We start from the raw sequence: 16,391 nt of genomic DNA, 5'->3' as shown, positions 1-16,391 counted from the left end.
TTCAATCAACTCTGAGTAGGTTCACCTACTGTGTGTGCACGCTGACTGTAAAAAGTCAGCATTAATGGAGCCCCGACACCACGATTCACCATGGCAACGGTACACAAAAAGAGGTCCTCCTACGTCACACCGGTGGAGCTCGAAATCCTCATGCGGACGTTCAGCGAATACGAGCATGTTTTTAGAAAAATAAAGTAACACGGCTGCAGCTGCAAAAGAGAGAGAAGCGGCGTGGGAAGAAACTGCTGCTCGAGTTAATGCGCAAGTTTAAACTGCTCTATTTATTTAATACTTAATCACGACCGGAAGCTAAAATTTATATTAATTTAGGAGCAATCCAGCGGGAGAAAAAAACATACATGGAAGCACTTCAATCATATTTTAAATATTAAACTAATGAAATATCATTCAGTGGCTGTTTTAATGTGCATTAACTTTATCCCTAACATGATGCTGACTTCACATACATTATAATTTATGTTGATTAAACTGAATGTGTAGATAAAAAAATTCCAATAACTTAAGGTGTCTTATTTGAGTGCTCTCGGCAGTGGTGCTGGAAAATCTAAAAATGATGACTTTGACACAGATTTCTTCTTTTAATTCGGTAACCGCTTAAACACACGCGTGAGACAGGCTGAATGAATGAGGAAGTCGAATTGATAGAATATAAGAGAATATAAGAGAATATAAAATCGAATCGGTTTTATATTCTAGAGGGAGGAGACAGTGCGAAACTCTGAGTTTCCTGAAGAAAACCTGCTCGCGACCAGGTTAGGTTCATAGAGTCTGTTACTACGGTAACTGACCGAGAGCTTAAATTACCTCCCTTTGTGAAACAGAAAACTCAGAGTTTCCCTCATTTCAGGGTTAACAGACTCAGAGTTTTCAATAAACCTGCTTTGTGAAACGGACCCCTGGTCTGCTCATCCTTATGTGGTTGTTTATATAGCCTAAATAACTGTGTATGACTATCTTATAGAGGAAAAAAAGGGATTACACGATAAAAAATTAAAGGAGTAAGAGAAAAGACAAGAAAGCAGATTCCTACAAAAAACAAAAACAATAATAACATTGTGTGATAGAAGGCTAAGACAAGGTATGGGTAACCAGTAAACAAAAACATAAGGGTTATAGGTATGATCTTAGAATAGATGAAAGCGGATTTTGAAATGGAAGGGTGGTACAAAACATCAGCGCAGCAGAAGCACACTCATAGACTCTTGTGGAGTCTATGAAGAGGTCAGATGTTCAGTAACAGCCATATCCTGGAGTTCTTGTTTTAACAGCTATACTATATAAAAAGAAAATAAATGGAAAACCAATACCAAGGTGCTTATAAATTTGATGCTCTTATGTTTCAAATATATTTGCCATAAAGTCGTATGCTGTTCTTTTTATTTCACTGACATGACAACACTCAATATGATGTAACACTCAATAAAGTGCACTTGTGAAGAGTTTTCAATTATGGATAAATTATTGTCGATGTTGTATTTCAGTTTCTGTTTCTTCAGTTTCTTTTTGTTTGCTGTAATAAAGCAGCAGCATTATTCTCATTCTGTGCCCCCAGGTGCCCTTGTGGAAGAAGAGTCCACACCATGTTCGGTATCAGGGCACGGCCGTCACTGTCTACTTAATGGTACAGTTTGTAAAGAGGGCTGGCAAGGCCCCAACAACGGCATCACCAACTTTGACAACTTTTTGTTTGCCATGCTCACTGTGTTCCAGTGCATCACCATGGAGGGCTGGACAGATGTTCTCTACTGGGTAATCTCCCAATATGAATCAGAATTACTCTGGTTAAGCCCACATGGGGAACCATATTGTGTTACTTCTAGCATTATTTTGAGCCTGAACCATGACCCAACAAGTATTTTAAAACAAACACAAAAACTGGGATCACTTTAAAATCCTCAGCTTCTCAATAGCAAAAAAAATCACCAACAGCTTTTGGTTAACCACAACACCCAGTATTCAAGCTCAAGTCAGAAAGAGTTTTCATTAAAAATGCACCCACATCCCCCATCCATTTATTGGTGGAGACTCTTTTCTATGAAATACCTCACTTCCTCCTTCTCTTTGGTCCTCTCTGCCTCTCTCTCTTGCACATTCTTAACAACCCATATGAATGTATGAATTACTGTGGCAATAGATGCTAATAATGATGATAAAATAAAGAATGATTGAGATGCTAGAAACCCTGCGAGAGGGATGGATACATGGATATATAGATAGTATGATAGAAAGCATGAGCAGAAAGTGGGACTTTGTGTCATCTCTGCCATGCCAGCTGGTGTGTGTATGTGTGTTTTTTTGAAGACGGGGTACAGGTATGTAGTGGGGATGATAACAAGTACAAGTGGTGTACCTCTGCAGCCTTGTCATTTGCCTCAGCCATTTAGCTCCTAAACGCAATATTATTTTGGTTGTCTCTCACATGGTGCCCACTAGTGGTCACAGTTTCTACTGTTATTTAATTTGAGTTTCAGACTTGATGATTTATCATAGTTTTGACTGCTATAATCATTGTTACCTCAATTTTTATCAATAAATTGTTGTCGAGTGCCAAATAACAAGAGAGAGACACACAATTTGTTTATGTTTTAAATAAGACATTAAATACAACATCAAAACATGTCTCAACCCAACCAATCAAGGCAGAGTTGGGCTCTGCTTGAAGTTTCTGTGTGTTAAAATCACACTCTTGAGCTAAGCAAGATGTGCTTGTACCTCAAAAAATCAAAGTACAGAAAACGGTTACAGTAATGTCTATAAAAATTTAAGGTGTTTTTTTTACTGAGAGAAGCTCTGAATAAACTGAAATGGCTGCAACACAATGCCAGCAGTCGAACCAATATCTGGGTAACGCTATAATATAAATTCAATTTCACTGATCATTGTAAATATCTACGGAGTAAAGCTGTTAAAATGTTAAGACCTTCTTCTATTCCACTTTTGAATTAGTGTCTTTTGCTAGTTATGAGTTTCTGTCTTATGAGTTTTTGTTTTTGTATTATGAAACCAAATAGAATTATGTAACATTGATACATTTTAAAATTAATGGAAAACTAAAGAATATTTGCATAATTATGAAAATGAACAAAACATGTCTAATATCCTTTAATGTTTGTGCTTCTGTTTAGATGAATGATGCAATGGGCTTTGAGCTGCCGTGGGTCTACTTTGTCAGTCTGGTCATCTTTGGATCCTTCTTTGTTCTCAATTTGGTTTTGGGTGTGTTAAGTGGGTAGGTTTTGAGTTTGGCTATACTTGCTGAATATGGTTTTTTTTTTGCCAATTAAATGTATTTTTCAATTGTTTGATTCGATACCTTGCTTTGATCTGCGTAACCCCACCAATTTGTCTAAAACAGTATTGGAAAGGATTCAATACATTTTTTTTCATATATAAGTAACCAGTTAAATTACTTTAAACAGGATAAGCAGATTAAAGAAACAGAAACATTGATTTTCTTTGTTCCTAGACGGACACAAAAGTATCAATTCTGATTCTGGACAGTATTATCTGACTCTGGTTTGACTTATATTATTATTTGAACTGTCCAGAGAGTTTTCCAAAGAGAGAGAGAAGGCCAAGGCTCGGGGAGATTTCCAGAAGCTACGTGAGAAGCAGCAGTTAGAGGAGGACCTTAAAGGCTACCTGGACTGGATCACCCAGGCTGAGGACATTGACCCTGAGAACGAGGAGGAGGGGGATGAGGAGGGAAAGCGTAACCGTGAGTGACTTAATCCAATTTGTCCCTCTATGTTTGTTTGAAGCAGATAAATAAAGAATGCAAAAAGGGAGGAGAGTTTTTTAAGCCTAAAGTTCTTCTGCCTTTAAATAATGAGCCGGCCTTGTGTTATTATACCCTGACAAGCTCACTGATGTTTTGCCTTTAATGTATTATGAAGGACATTTAAAGGTATCTGGAACAAATTCCCTGTGTTCAGCTATGTCACTGTTAGAATAGATTTGGCATATTGTGACTCTTGAAAAATAGTTGTCATAGTGTGAAGCAAAGTAATGGGTAAGTATTGCGGTATTCTCTTAAGACATGTTGTGAAATTTTACAAGGCTTTTATGTATAGAATTATTCATTTCCTAGTGAGTCTTCCATTTGCTTATATCACTTATATATCTAAACCACCGTTTTCTGCAGTATAACGCTGTGTATATTGCTGTAAATAGAGCACATACAAAAACCTTAACCATCTACTAGGGCTTGTGCCCGGATAGTTTTTTGACTGGCAGAAGAGTGTTAACGAGCATGGATAATGCTGGGATGAAGTGCTTGTGCAGTGAGAGTAAAAACGTAGCACGTGTTTGGTTTTTAGAAAAAAATATGTTGACTGCTTTTGTCTGACGGACTATGTCCATTTGCATTTTATTTTCTTGTCTATCTGTTATTCTCTCTGTTTGTTTCACTTTTTTTTTTACTCCAAGTACCAACTAAAGGATTCTTGCCCTCTTAATTTGTATGGATGAACATCAAGACACAATACATTGGAGACAACAATACACTGAATATCACTGCCTTGTCCATGAGCTACTGTTAGATAGAGCCTGGTTCAAGTTCTATTTTTTTTAATAAAGTATATATCAGGCAAAACACAACAGTGGACAAAAGTTCCTTTTTTTGTTAAACAAAAAGGCACCTAGTCATACAAAATTGAGAGGCAAAAAAAAATCTACAACAGGTAGGTAGTACACAAAAAAAAGGCTTACATAATGGGGCCAGAGTATTAGAAACACCTCTGAATATAATGCAGCTCAGTACAGCCCCACCACCAATTATGACCTTGACGCTGAAATATCATTGAATTAACACCTCTATGACAGCGTAGAAAAAAGCCTGTACATTACAGGCAACATAAAAGCAAATCTTATGGCTGAGCTGGAACACGAAACTGAGCATGCTCAGTCTCGGAACTCACCGGCTCTGCTTACTTTTCACTGACGAGTCGTGTTCATTGACCGGTATCATGTTGACCGGCATCATGTTGTCCAAAATCAACACTGTTTGTCATAATATCTAAGTTAGTATCACCTTAGGTGGCGAAGCTATTTGTCAAGATGACAACACATACACACGCGGATAGTATTTTAGTTGTCATAACGTTTGCGACCATGTTAAGGTTAGCTAACTAGCTCTAACATAACTACACTGCATTGTGCTTTGTAACCAAATGGCATTGGCGAATATTAGCCAGGCGGGGCAGGGCGGCTGGAGAGAACTTACGTCATTGTGTCATCACACATTACTGATTTAATCTTTTAATTTCTAAAACATTCAAATGATTTTATTATCATACTACATTTTCAAAACCACATTCATTCCAATATTTTTTTTAAATTGTACCAAAAAAAAAAAGCACTCTGAAGGCCAAGGGCCCCTATTTGCTCTGGGGCCCTGGGCACACGCCCACTTTGCCCATGCGGTAATCAGTCTATGGTCACATCCTATTGTTTCGTGGAAAAACCCGGCCCGAGTGCTTAACATAAAAATCAGCCCACAGGCTGTTAGAGGCAATGGAGGAAGTTGGGGCAGGTCTCAATTGATCAGTTCCTCTACTATCCCTTCACACATTGGCAATAAAAAATGATATTTGGTTGATGAATATATGTGAAATCTTACATATAGCCCCTTTAATGGAAACAGAATTGTACTACTTTTATTTGGTATAGGAAAAACATTTTATCTACCTCACAAGTATGGATTAAATAACATTTCTCAGTGTCACATCAAGGATAATAAAAACACCATGATATCTGCACACCAAATTTTAACCATTCAGTTTTCTATCTTAAACTCTACAGACTGCAACACTAAAATTATTTTTAAAAAGTAAGAGTACTCACCCTTTTTAACCCTTGCATAGCCATCTGCTCTCTTGTGCTGTGTAAAATAGCACCCATGCTGTAGAAGATGTAGTGAAAATGATGTCAAGTTATTAAGAAAATAAGGTTAAGTGAAAGTTATGTTAAATCCAGTAGCTGTCAAAATGTTGAATGAGTCATAAATGCAACACTTTAGCTAAGACTAGTTGGCGGAAGCCAAACTCCACACCTTCTGACCTGGCAAATCACTGAATACAGCACAATATTTTCACATACATACAACCTTGTTAGGGCGTGTTGCATCAACATATGTTTTAATTTGAGATAATCAATCTGGTACAACAACAGTTTTAATAAGAACATGCCTCCCCTATCTGAAGTTCATCAAGCCTCAAATTCTCTGTGCCGCATGGTAAAATTCAGCATTTGTTCAGCATTTCTTTCAGCAGTCACAACAACTTCAGTCTGTCTACTGGTCCAAAGGGAATCAACCCATAAGGATATGAGCAATAATCAGTTATCACTTCACGCAAACTCATTGGATAAAAACGTTTTCAATACTCTGGCTGGAAATTCTACTGTACTAGTACAGAAAGCTGTTATTGAACTAGGAAAAATCATTTTATATTCATGAACATTTCACAACTTAATAAAATAGTTGTGTTTTGGAATTTTGTGTCTTTTAGCGAAGATGGACTACAGCAGAGCTGTGTCCTGGATTGGACCCAACTTGTATGTGAATAACGCTCCCTCATTGATGCTGTGTCTTAATACTTTCCCCCGAAAGTGCTCATTAATTTCAGACTGTAAGATTATACTGACTAGATTTCATCTCTTATTGATGAGCAAAAAAGTATCTCTGTTTTAGTACTGAACCCTTGGACCTTTGAAGGCTTGGACCCTTTGAACCCCTGCTGGCTTGGACCCTTGGAGAACTTTGTCAGTCCGAGCAGACTTATCTTGTTTTGGAACTGGAACAGTTGTAGAAGCAGAGAAAAATTTAGAGCTGTCAGTGCAGGGTTGTTCCCCGTCTCTCTTTGCCCAACCCCTCTGGGATTAAGTGATATCGTTGGGTAGCCTCTGTTTGAGGAGGAGCTGCTCAGAAAAGTTCTGAGACATGATGTGTTCTCTATATCTTCCCTAGTGAGGTATACATTTTTCTAAAAAAAGTTCCCCTGTCTCAGTTGCTTTTTTCAGGACTGAATGTTTGACCATTTTAAGCCATCTCTCCACATGGCAGTTTGTGTCCCTTGTTTTGCTTTGACCAAAGTATATTTCTTCCTTGTCCGATGCATATCTTTTTAAATCCCCCCCCCCCCCCCCCCCCCCCCCCCCCGAGAATTGTCTAGGCATTTCTTCTTTCTTCATCATCTCCCTCTGTCACAACTTAACTAGGACTTGAACCAAAATGCACAAAATAAAGTACAAATAAACAATCTTTTAATATAAAGTTCAAAAGGAAAATCACTCTACAGAGGAAAACACAATAGTGAAGAAACAAAAAATCACTCTAACGAGGAAAAAACTTCTATGACAAAAAAGGCTAGACAAAGTACCAAAATAACTCAAGCAAAAGCAAGACAAAGTATCAAATTAATAATACAAAACCTGAATTGACGTAAAGCATAACGTGGAAGTGGCGTTGGTTCTCTGACTTCATGGGACAAGACGAACTGGCACAGAACAAAGGGAAACGCAGACGGTAATGAAGGTAATGGGGAACACGTGGAAACAATCAGGGCAGTGAAGACAATCAGACCAGCTAGGAACACACAAGGGGAAGGGGCAAGTTACCTGAAACGAGAGGAGAGTTAGATTTCAAAATAAAACAGGTAGCCACAAGACAACATAGACACAAAACAAAAACTAAACATAACCAGATTTCATGGACATGACAATCTCCTGTGCTAGGGGGCTGTCGACTAGTTTTTCTGTCTCATTCATGTAAGGTGTTTTGCATCATTGCTAAGTCCGGTATGACCTTTAGATTATGCAAGACAGTATTGCTGTTGTGGAACTGCATAAGCCATAATGTGATTTTGGTATTGTGTGTTCATTAGTCAGCATTTCACATATTGGAAGGGAAGGTGCATTCTGACCACCTCCAGGAAGAGTGAGTGAGAAGTGGAGGATTCTTTTGGTCTCACTGGGAACTTGTTGGATGTTGAATGCTACATCTAGTCAGTGGGGTCTTCTTCCTCAGGTGTTGTACAAGTGTGCTCAATCCTGTTTCTGTATACAAAGGGTCAACTTGGAAAAGCTGTATGTACCCAGGCATCTTGTCAAATTTAGAGTCATATTCCATCATTAATGATGTTTTTTATATGAGGTACATCTCCATGACAACATAATCATGAATTACTTTGCTGTTTTATAACTCCAACCTAATCACTTAAAGAGCATTTTTATTTAGACTTCGGGTTTTGTTTCCTGAAACCAGTTTAGCAACAGGGTTTGTCTTTACCTTACTATAGAACAGTTAGCTCACTCCATGAATACAACATTAAAAGCACTTTTACCGTAGACCAATCGACAGCTTGTTTAAAAGTCTTTGGTACATAGCCTGTCGATAAAGACATATTGATCATATCTAGTAACGATGTACTAATTAAGGAAAAGACTTCCTTAAGCAGCTTGGGTCTAATAGAAAGAAGAAAGAAAAATTGATTGTTTCGACAAAGATCAAAGAATTTAGCTTGGGAAGGTCAGTTGGAGAAAAACAGTCTAGGCAAACATCAGGTTTCTGAGCAGTTTTCAAAGATAAATCTGTATCAATTAAGGGCAGGAGGTTACAAATGTTGGATGGATTTTGTCCCTCATGTCCCTTTTGTCCTATATGTCACCTCTTGAAGTTCAAATGAAAAAAATCCATCTGCTGGGTCCATAATTTGGTCTGTTCGTACTGTTACAGTTCAGTTCAAACAAAAAGGGAGATGACCCAGATGCAGAAAATGATATTTAATTTACAAAAAAGAACAAGGCAACAAACATAGGCTTACTGTCTAAAAGGTGCAGGCAAACAAAGTCCAACAGAACGGGTAACAAATAATCCGAATGAAAACACATCAGAAGGCAAAACACACGGGGAGCCACAAGGAAAAACCAAAAGCGTCCAGGAAACAGATTACAAATGATTTACTTGAGGTCGACGAGGACAGACGTAAGACAAATGACAAACGACGAACTGACACGGATACAGGGAGGAACAAATACTTAATTAACTTGGGAGGTGACGCTAATTAGACACAGGTGAGACAATCAAGAGAATGCAAAACAATAACGGCATGGCACATAATCAAACAAGTGGGGAAAACACACAAAGGCAGGAAGTGGATCATCGCAAAAGACAAGGTGTCAAAGTAAAACAGGAAATACCTAAACCACAAATTAAATCTATAACTAAAGTAGACTTAATCTTGATAAGAACATGGAATAAACAAAATACAAAACTAAACAATAAGAACTCATGAGAACAAGAGACAAAGTGACAAAGTAAAACAGGAAATAATATCTGAACATTGAAATACAAATCAAAAACATAACCAAACGAGAATAACTCAGATGTGCATCAGGAGGATTGACAACATCGCCAATTGTCATTGTAGCTTTTTTTTTTTTTTTTTGTGATCAAATTTTTATTTCGTTTTTCTTTTAAACAATACACCCACATTAAATCATATACACATAGCCACATATCTCACATTCATATACAACCATACATCTCATTAAGTATACTGCAGGCAGTGTAAGAAAAAGATAAAATAAAGATCTGAGCTATTATCCCACCCTTATCCCACCCGTACCTCCCTTACCCCTCCGGCTTACTCCCTTCCCCTCCCCTTGCTGGATTCAGTCTATCTAAACGTAAAGAAGAAAATAAATAAGCAAATAATTTGATTAATTAATACAAGAAAGTTGTATCCCTCCCTCTCCTCTTTAAATAATAATGAACTATTAAGGACTAACAGGGAAAAAGTATAAAAAAATAAAAATAAAGATAAATAAATTAATTAATTTAAACAAAAACAGGGGTAAAAGATAATAATAGTAATGAGAAAAAGATGACCCAATCAGTTCATACTGCTAGTAGTATCTTTCCAAATAGGTGTATACCATACACACCTACATATTCATATATACATCTGTTAACACAAATCCATACACAAAGAATTACGTAAACATTTATATCTTCATACATATGTAGAAGACTAAACCTTGTTGGCCAACCAGTTTCACCTGTATAACTTAAGCCTAACCTTCTCAATTGCCATAGACAGGACCTCAATATTATCTGCTATAGCCCCATTTGATCGAGCAATAGAGAGTTCTAAAGTAATAATTGTGGTGGCAATTTTCTGATGACGAGACCAATAAAGTTCTCAGGGAAACAAAGTTGTCTTTTGATGTCATTTAATTAAAGAATATTAAAAGATGAGTAAAAGCAATTAACAACTCGAGCTGGGTCAGACCAGTACTACACAGCACGCAGCTGTCTAGCTGAGTGACACAGAATCAAGGTTCACAGTGTATGTTATACATTACAGAAAGAACTCCCTCTCACAGAGACAAAGTAAGGTGTTATTGTTATGACTTTAGCTGAAGCGCCTGACTATCTAGATTTTACCCCTTGCCCTGGAGCTCTCAGCCCAGACAAGGCCACCAACTATCTCTCTAAGACAGAAGGAGCAACAGTAAATCATGCACAAGACCCTGGAGAGGAGCAGACAATACATATCCTTAAAATTAATCTTAGCTGATTATACCATGATTATTAACTCCATAATATTAAAGAAATTTAAACACATGATCAAACAGGTTAACATAAAAATTCCCTTCACAAGTCACCCAGTCACCAGGCTGGGTGTTGTTGTGTTGAGGACCAGTGGCCTGTTTAGGCAGTGCAGCCTTCACTTGGAGGTGAAGAGCTGAAAGGGAAGCTGTTAAGTGTACCCAGTAATATCTGAAAAGGGTTCAGCCCGCGCTTATCTCACATGCGCATCCGCATGTGAAGTGCAGCATCCTCAGCTTTAGCATTTAGCTTTAGCTTTAAAGGAACCATTTTCATGCTCTACTGCACCTGCACCCTGAGGCTGATAGGAGCAGTGGTGTTTTCAGTTCAGACATTTCTTTGATGTTAGTTAGTTGGTTTGTAAATTAGTTAGTTAGATACTTTATTGATCCTTTACAGGACATTTCACTGCTACAGCAGCTTCAATCACAGTCAAGACACCACATGTAACACTACAACACAAATCAGGCACATAAAAATACCAAAATCATTTTCTAAACAAAACAAAAAATCACAACTGAGACATTAGAAGATATTTAATAAATGTAATAAAAATACACATTGTGCATGGAGATGGACGCAGACGGCTTGATGAATGACAGCAAGACCATTACCACAGCTTATCTTACCAGGGATCCCCCACTGTGGAATCACTTCCATGAGCAGTGCTTTTGCCACTGCGGTTGAATCCTGTTTGCTGGAGAGCAAAACTTCAACCCATTTACTGAACATGTCCACCATGACCAAACAGCACTTTTTACCTTCACAGACTGAGAGTTCAATTAAATCCATCATCCAATGTTGTCCTGGGCCTGTAGGGGCGGATGACTGTGCTGTGGGACTTTTGGAGCGCCCACTGCATTGTGAGCTGCACAGATAACACAGTTTTTGCAGATGTTTAGCAACAACAGAAAAACCTCGTGTATACCAGCATGAATTAATGGCAGCACACATTCCCCCTTACCCACGTGATCTTTTCCGTGAGCCAGGCGCGCATACAAAGTGAAAAGAGCACGTGGTAAACCAACCAATTTTGACCAAAGTGTTTTTCAGATTGTGTAGCCATGTGAGTGAAAGCTGTTAGATCAGGCGGAGTGTCAGAAGTGTGAGGAAGTGAACATGTTAAATACATCACCAGAGCGGACTGCTGCCTTTGCAGCTGCGTCCGCTGACGCATTTCCACGAGAAGCAGCATCATCACGTCGTGTGTGTCCTTTTTACATTAACTATTACAGAAACTGCAGAGGGGAGCAAAACAGCATCAAGGAGTGATGAGACCAAAAAAAAATCTTGAACACAATCATGTGAGTCATCAGCCTCTCCATCCTCCTCAGTGGGCAGGAGGGAGGCAGGGTTAAGAACAGAACTTTTTTTTTACATTGATGTTAGGCATGTCCAATAAGGTAGTGTGATACTTAAACCAGCGCTGCGCAGAAAGTTGTGATGTTTTCTGAGTGTGTAGAATGTGTGTAATCTAACACAGTGGGGTTTTTTTTCCCCACAACACTGATGTTGAATAGCATGCTTTGTTATCTACAAACTGTACAAAAGGTTTATCAGGGTCAGGTAAACCTAGAGTTGGAACACTTGTAAGTGTGGATTTTAAATCAGTGAAAACCTGTTGGGCTTCAGGTGTCCACGTGATCTTATCATGGGCAGAGAGTTGTTGTCATGAATCAAAGATGAGAAAGGAGCTTGTTGTTCAGAGTAGTTAGGGATCCATTGTCGGGAATATGACGTCATGCAAAGGAAACTCATCATTTGTTTGTTTGTTACCGGTTTGGGGAGCTCCGATACAGCCTGAACACGTTTGGGAGAGAGGGATTTGCCCTCTGCCATGATCACATGTCCCAGACAGCTTTCTTTAGTTTGAGCAAACTGCAGTTTTGTGAGACTTGCTATGTGGCCATTTTCTGCTAGGAACATCAGCAGTGCGAGTGTGTCTTCTTGATAGGCTTCAGCTGAAGGGCTACACACCTTTAGATCGAATTTACTGAATGAGGGTGGAGCCTGATGGAAAAGTTTAGCAAATTTTGAGTCAGCTGTTGATTGAAGTGCGCAGGAGACTCAGAATAAGCTTGGACGCAACGTGTCCATGTATAAGTTTTACCTTTAAACGAGAACGCAAACCAGTACTGGCTGTCGGAGTGTACTGGGACCAAAAAAACAACACATTAGTGAGGTTGACAACCGAAAAATGAGTAGTGGTGGTACTTGCAGCAAGATTGTGTGTGGATTCGTTACCTTGGGAACTCTTAGGGGAACTGCAGCATTTACTGCTTGCAGATCTTGTACAAATCTCCATTCTGTGGGTGCACCCTGGTTTCTAATTTTCTTTACAGGAAAGATAGGAGTCCTGACTGGAGATGTTTTCACAAAGTATAATGATCCCTCTTTTAAAGTGACTCAAAAACTGGCATAATGCCGTTAACTGCTTCTTTATTTTACTTCTTTATTTATTTATTTGACAGCATATTGTTTTGAACAGGCCTGTAGTCTGATTTTGGATGAATGATTAAGGGTTCTGAATTCTTCATGAGACCTACATCATATTTATGTTTGGCCCAGAGACAGTCTGGGACTGTCGACAGATAAGGTGGAATTTCAGGTGAAGCCATGGTTACATAGGCATCAGTAAGCAAACCACGTGGTGTGTCCTCAACTAATTGGACAGTTCTGTGCACATGTACAGCTGTTGTCAGTCTCGTACGATATACATCACCTTGCGCGCTGTATTCTCTTAGGATCCTCAACGGCGAACGAAGTCATGACAAGCGGCCCTCTAACAAACCCAGTGTCCCAGATCTTGCCACTCCCAGTCTCGTGGTTTAGCCAGAAATACATGCATTATATTTCTCTGAAAAACACACTTTTGGAGAGAGGACAGGGAAACAGCAACAGCAGACAACAAACCTTTCCAGTATACGTGAGTTAAACTTATTCTCTCTGGTTCAACAATCTGCCTAAACCATCTGTCCTCATACTCTTTATCTGGACCTTCATGAATGTGTGAGGTGCAATGTAAATCGTTTGTAGGCATGTAGTTATCTGCACATGGTGTGTGTATGTGTGTGTGCAAATGCAATCAGTTCTCCTGAACATCTGGTGAGTGTGTGCGGAATGAGTTGCCACACATAGGCATACAGCAGTGAGTGCGGGCTGTACTGCACCATGCGGGTGGGGTAAGACGGGTGAGTTCTTGTCAGTACTCTAACTTTCTCTGGCGTGGAAATCAGTACAATGTTGAGAAGACACAAAAGATCTTTTCCTAACAGACAAAGCAATGTTTGAACTTGGTGTGTTCTAGGGAGCATGCTACAGGGACAGTGCACTTTTCCTGTACTGGGGTATCATAGCTCCTACAGTTAGGCATGATCCACCATGCTGAATCTAGGAGGGTTGGACTCAGCATCTGCCATAATGACAGATGCTTTGGCCTCTGAATCTCAAAGAAAAAGGTATGGGTTAGCCTGCTATATAAACTAAAATTTTCTGCAAGCATCTGGTGTTTGATACAAAGTGAAATTTTACACATCTTAGACTGGTAAGGGCTTACGTTTAGCAGGTTTGGGTGAGTCGTTGTGTGGCGTTTGTGTGTGTGTGTGTGTGTGTGTGTGTGTGTGTGTGTTCTTATTGTCAGGGTTCGTGGGAGGTTGGACTTCACTCTCTGGGGTCCGCCCACCACCCGGCAGTCAATCTGAAGATGGCACTCTCAATGTTTTTGCCCCTCCCTAATTGTCCTTTGGATGCAGGCAGTCTGCAGCCCAATGTCCACTTTCTCCAAAGTTGAAACACACATCCGGATCATAGCCATGTCCTCGACACCCAAAGCCGCTTCCACATCCTCTGTCTGTGCCTGGTCCACGGTCACCTTGTCCTTGGCAACTGCCTGTGGCAAACTGCACCATAGTCAATATAGCTTGAGCTCTCATGTCCTGTTGTTTCTTTTCTTCTTTCTTCTTTCGCCGTCTGTCCTGCTCTTCTGCATGTTTTGCATGTAGCAGGACATTTGACAGAGAGGTTGTGTCCCATGTGATGCAGGATCATTTCACAGCTTCAGAAGGATGTGGGTGCATCTGAGCTAAGAACAGTCTCTTTAGGTTGGATTTATCAGGGCGGAGTGGATGTTCGCCCAGTCCTCCTCCTGGATTCTGTATGCTGCTGTGTTGGTCAAACTGGGCTGTAGGAAAGTGTCCACTGGTTCTCCTGGTGTTTCCACTGAGGTCATATGTCCGATCCTCTGTTGGTGTAGGGGCGGAGGCCCTAGGTGATCCTGTCTTGGTGGGGAAGGGGTGCCTGGCCTGGAGGTGCTGGGTTGTAGGGTGGTGGTGGAGCGGAGTCCAGGTGGTGATCCATTCCTCTCCCAGAGGGCCCATGTAACACAGGATATAAGGGTTGGGTTAGTGTGTGTTTTTCTGAATTGTCTTGTTCCTTTTTTCATCTTTATCTACATGCTTCTGTTCTCCAATCATTAACTGCCTTCAGTTAGCCTGAAATGGCAAAAACTTTTTTCTTTTAGATTTAGACTTTTTTCTGCTTTCCTTCCGTCCTTCTGTTCTTTGCGTGAACATATTCTCTCTAATATTTCACGTAACTGGTCAAGTTGGCAGAGACTGAAACTGCCCTGTTAAGGGAAACCCAATTCTACCCGTTTTGATAACTGATCACCACTTCCTGGGTGCTTTGACTCCATCACTTTAATCATGTCTGATTGGAATTTAGGTTTCGGACCTGGGTCCGGTTCGCGAGACTGCTTGCTCTGAGCCCTACCCATCCTATCCCTAGCCTTAACTTACCTCCTCTTTGAATAAACAACCTTGGTATCAGTTATCTATGAGTCACCGGACTCCCAACTACTGTTAAGTACTATGACACGTCTGTCACCGACCCCGTGAAGCCCTCTCTCTACTTTAGTAAACAACCTTGGTATCAGTCATTTACGGGTCAGCCGGACTCTCTCCTTGGCGACACGGTCCATGGGATTTTAAGCTTTTTCTTCTTTTACCGGTAAACCTTTAGCCTACTCAAAAATCAATACTCAACAACTAGACATCATTGGAAAATTAATTAAAATTTTCACTCACCTTTGTATTGTTTCTTTGCACGCGGTTTTGGGTTGGTTCTTTTCCCTTTCGATAGGATCCGAGCACTGGCCGAGCACTGGCCGGGCTCCGCAGGGCGGTCAGTTTCGCTTTTCTGCCAGTCCGACAGAGTCCGATCAGGCGTCGAATCCCATCCTCGTCGCCAAGTTAGGGTGGCAATTTTCTGATGACGAGACCAATAAAGTTCTCAGGGAAACAAAGTTGTCTTTTGATGTCATTTAATTGAAGAATATTAAAAGATGAGTAAAAGCAATTAACAACTCGAGCTGGGTCAGACCAGTACTACACAGCACGCAGCTGTCTAGCTGAGTGACACAGAATCAAGGTTCACAGTGTATGTTATACATTACAGAAAGAACTCCCTCTCACAGAGACAAAGTAAGGTGTTATTGTTATGACTTTAGCTGAAGCGCCTGACTATCTAGAGTTTACCCCTTGCCCTGGAGCTCTCAGCCCAGACAAGGCCATCAACTATCTCTCTAAGACAGAAGGAGCAACAGTAAATCATGCACAAGACCCTGGAGAGGAGCAGACAATACATATCCTTAAAATTAATCTTAGCTGATTATTCCATGATTATTAACTCCATAATATTAAAGAAATTTAAACACATGATCAAACAGGTTAACATAAAAATTTCCTTCACAATAATATCA

General features: G+C 39.9%; 1 protein-coding gene across 1 annotated transcript in view; it reads left to right on the top strand.

Moving 5' to 3' along the window:
- The window catches only part of cacna1db (calcium channel, voltage-dependent, L type, alpha 1D subunit, b), a 180,394-nt gene that overhangs the window by 73,114 nt on the left and 90,889 nt on the right, over positions 1 to 16,391 (top strand). The window contains exons 7-9 of the mRNA XM_069659609.1: positions 1,574 to 1,770; positions 3,147 to 3,250; positions 3,570 to 3,739. Of these exons, the coding sequence (XP_069515710.1) occupies positions 1,574 to 1,770; positions 3,147 to 3,250; positions 3,570 to 3,739 (471 nt within the window). The remainder of the gene's footprint in view (positions 1 to 1,573; positions 1,771 to 3,146; positions 3,251 to 3,569; positions 3,740 to 16,391) is intronic.

The sequence above is a fragment of the Semicossyphus pulcher genome, unplaced genomic scaffold (genome assembly GCF_022749685.1).
Source record: "Semicossyphus pulcher isolate SPU_LCO1_2020_fin unplaced genomic scaffold, fSemPul1.0.p SCAF_13, whole genome shotgun sequence".
NCBI classification, from domain to species: domain Eukaryota; kingdom Metazoa; phylum Chordata; class Actinopteri; order Labriformes; family Labridae; genus Semicossyphus; species Semicossyphus pulcher.
This window is presented reverse-complemented; position numbering and strand designations above follow the sequence as displayed.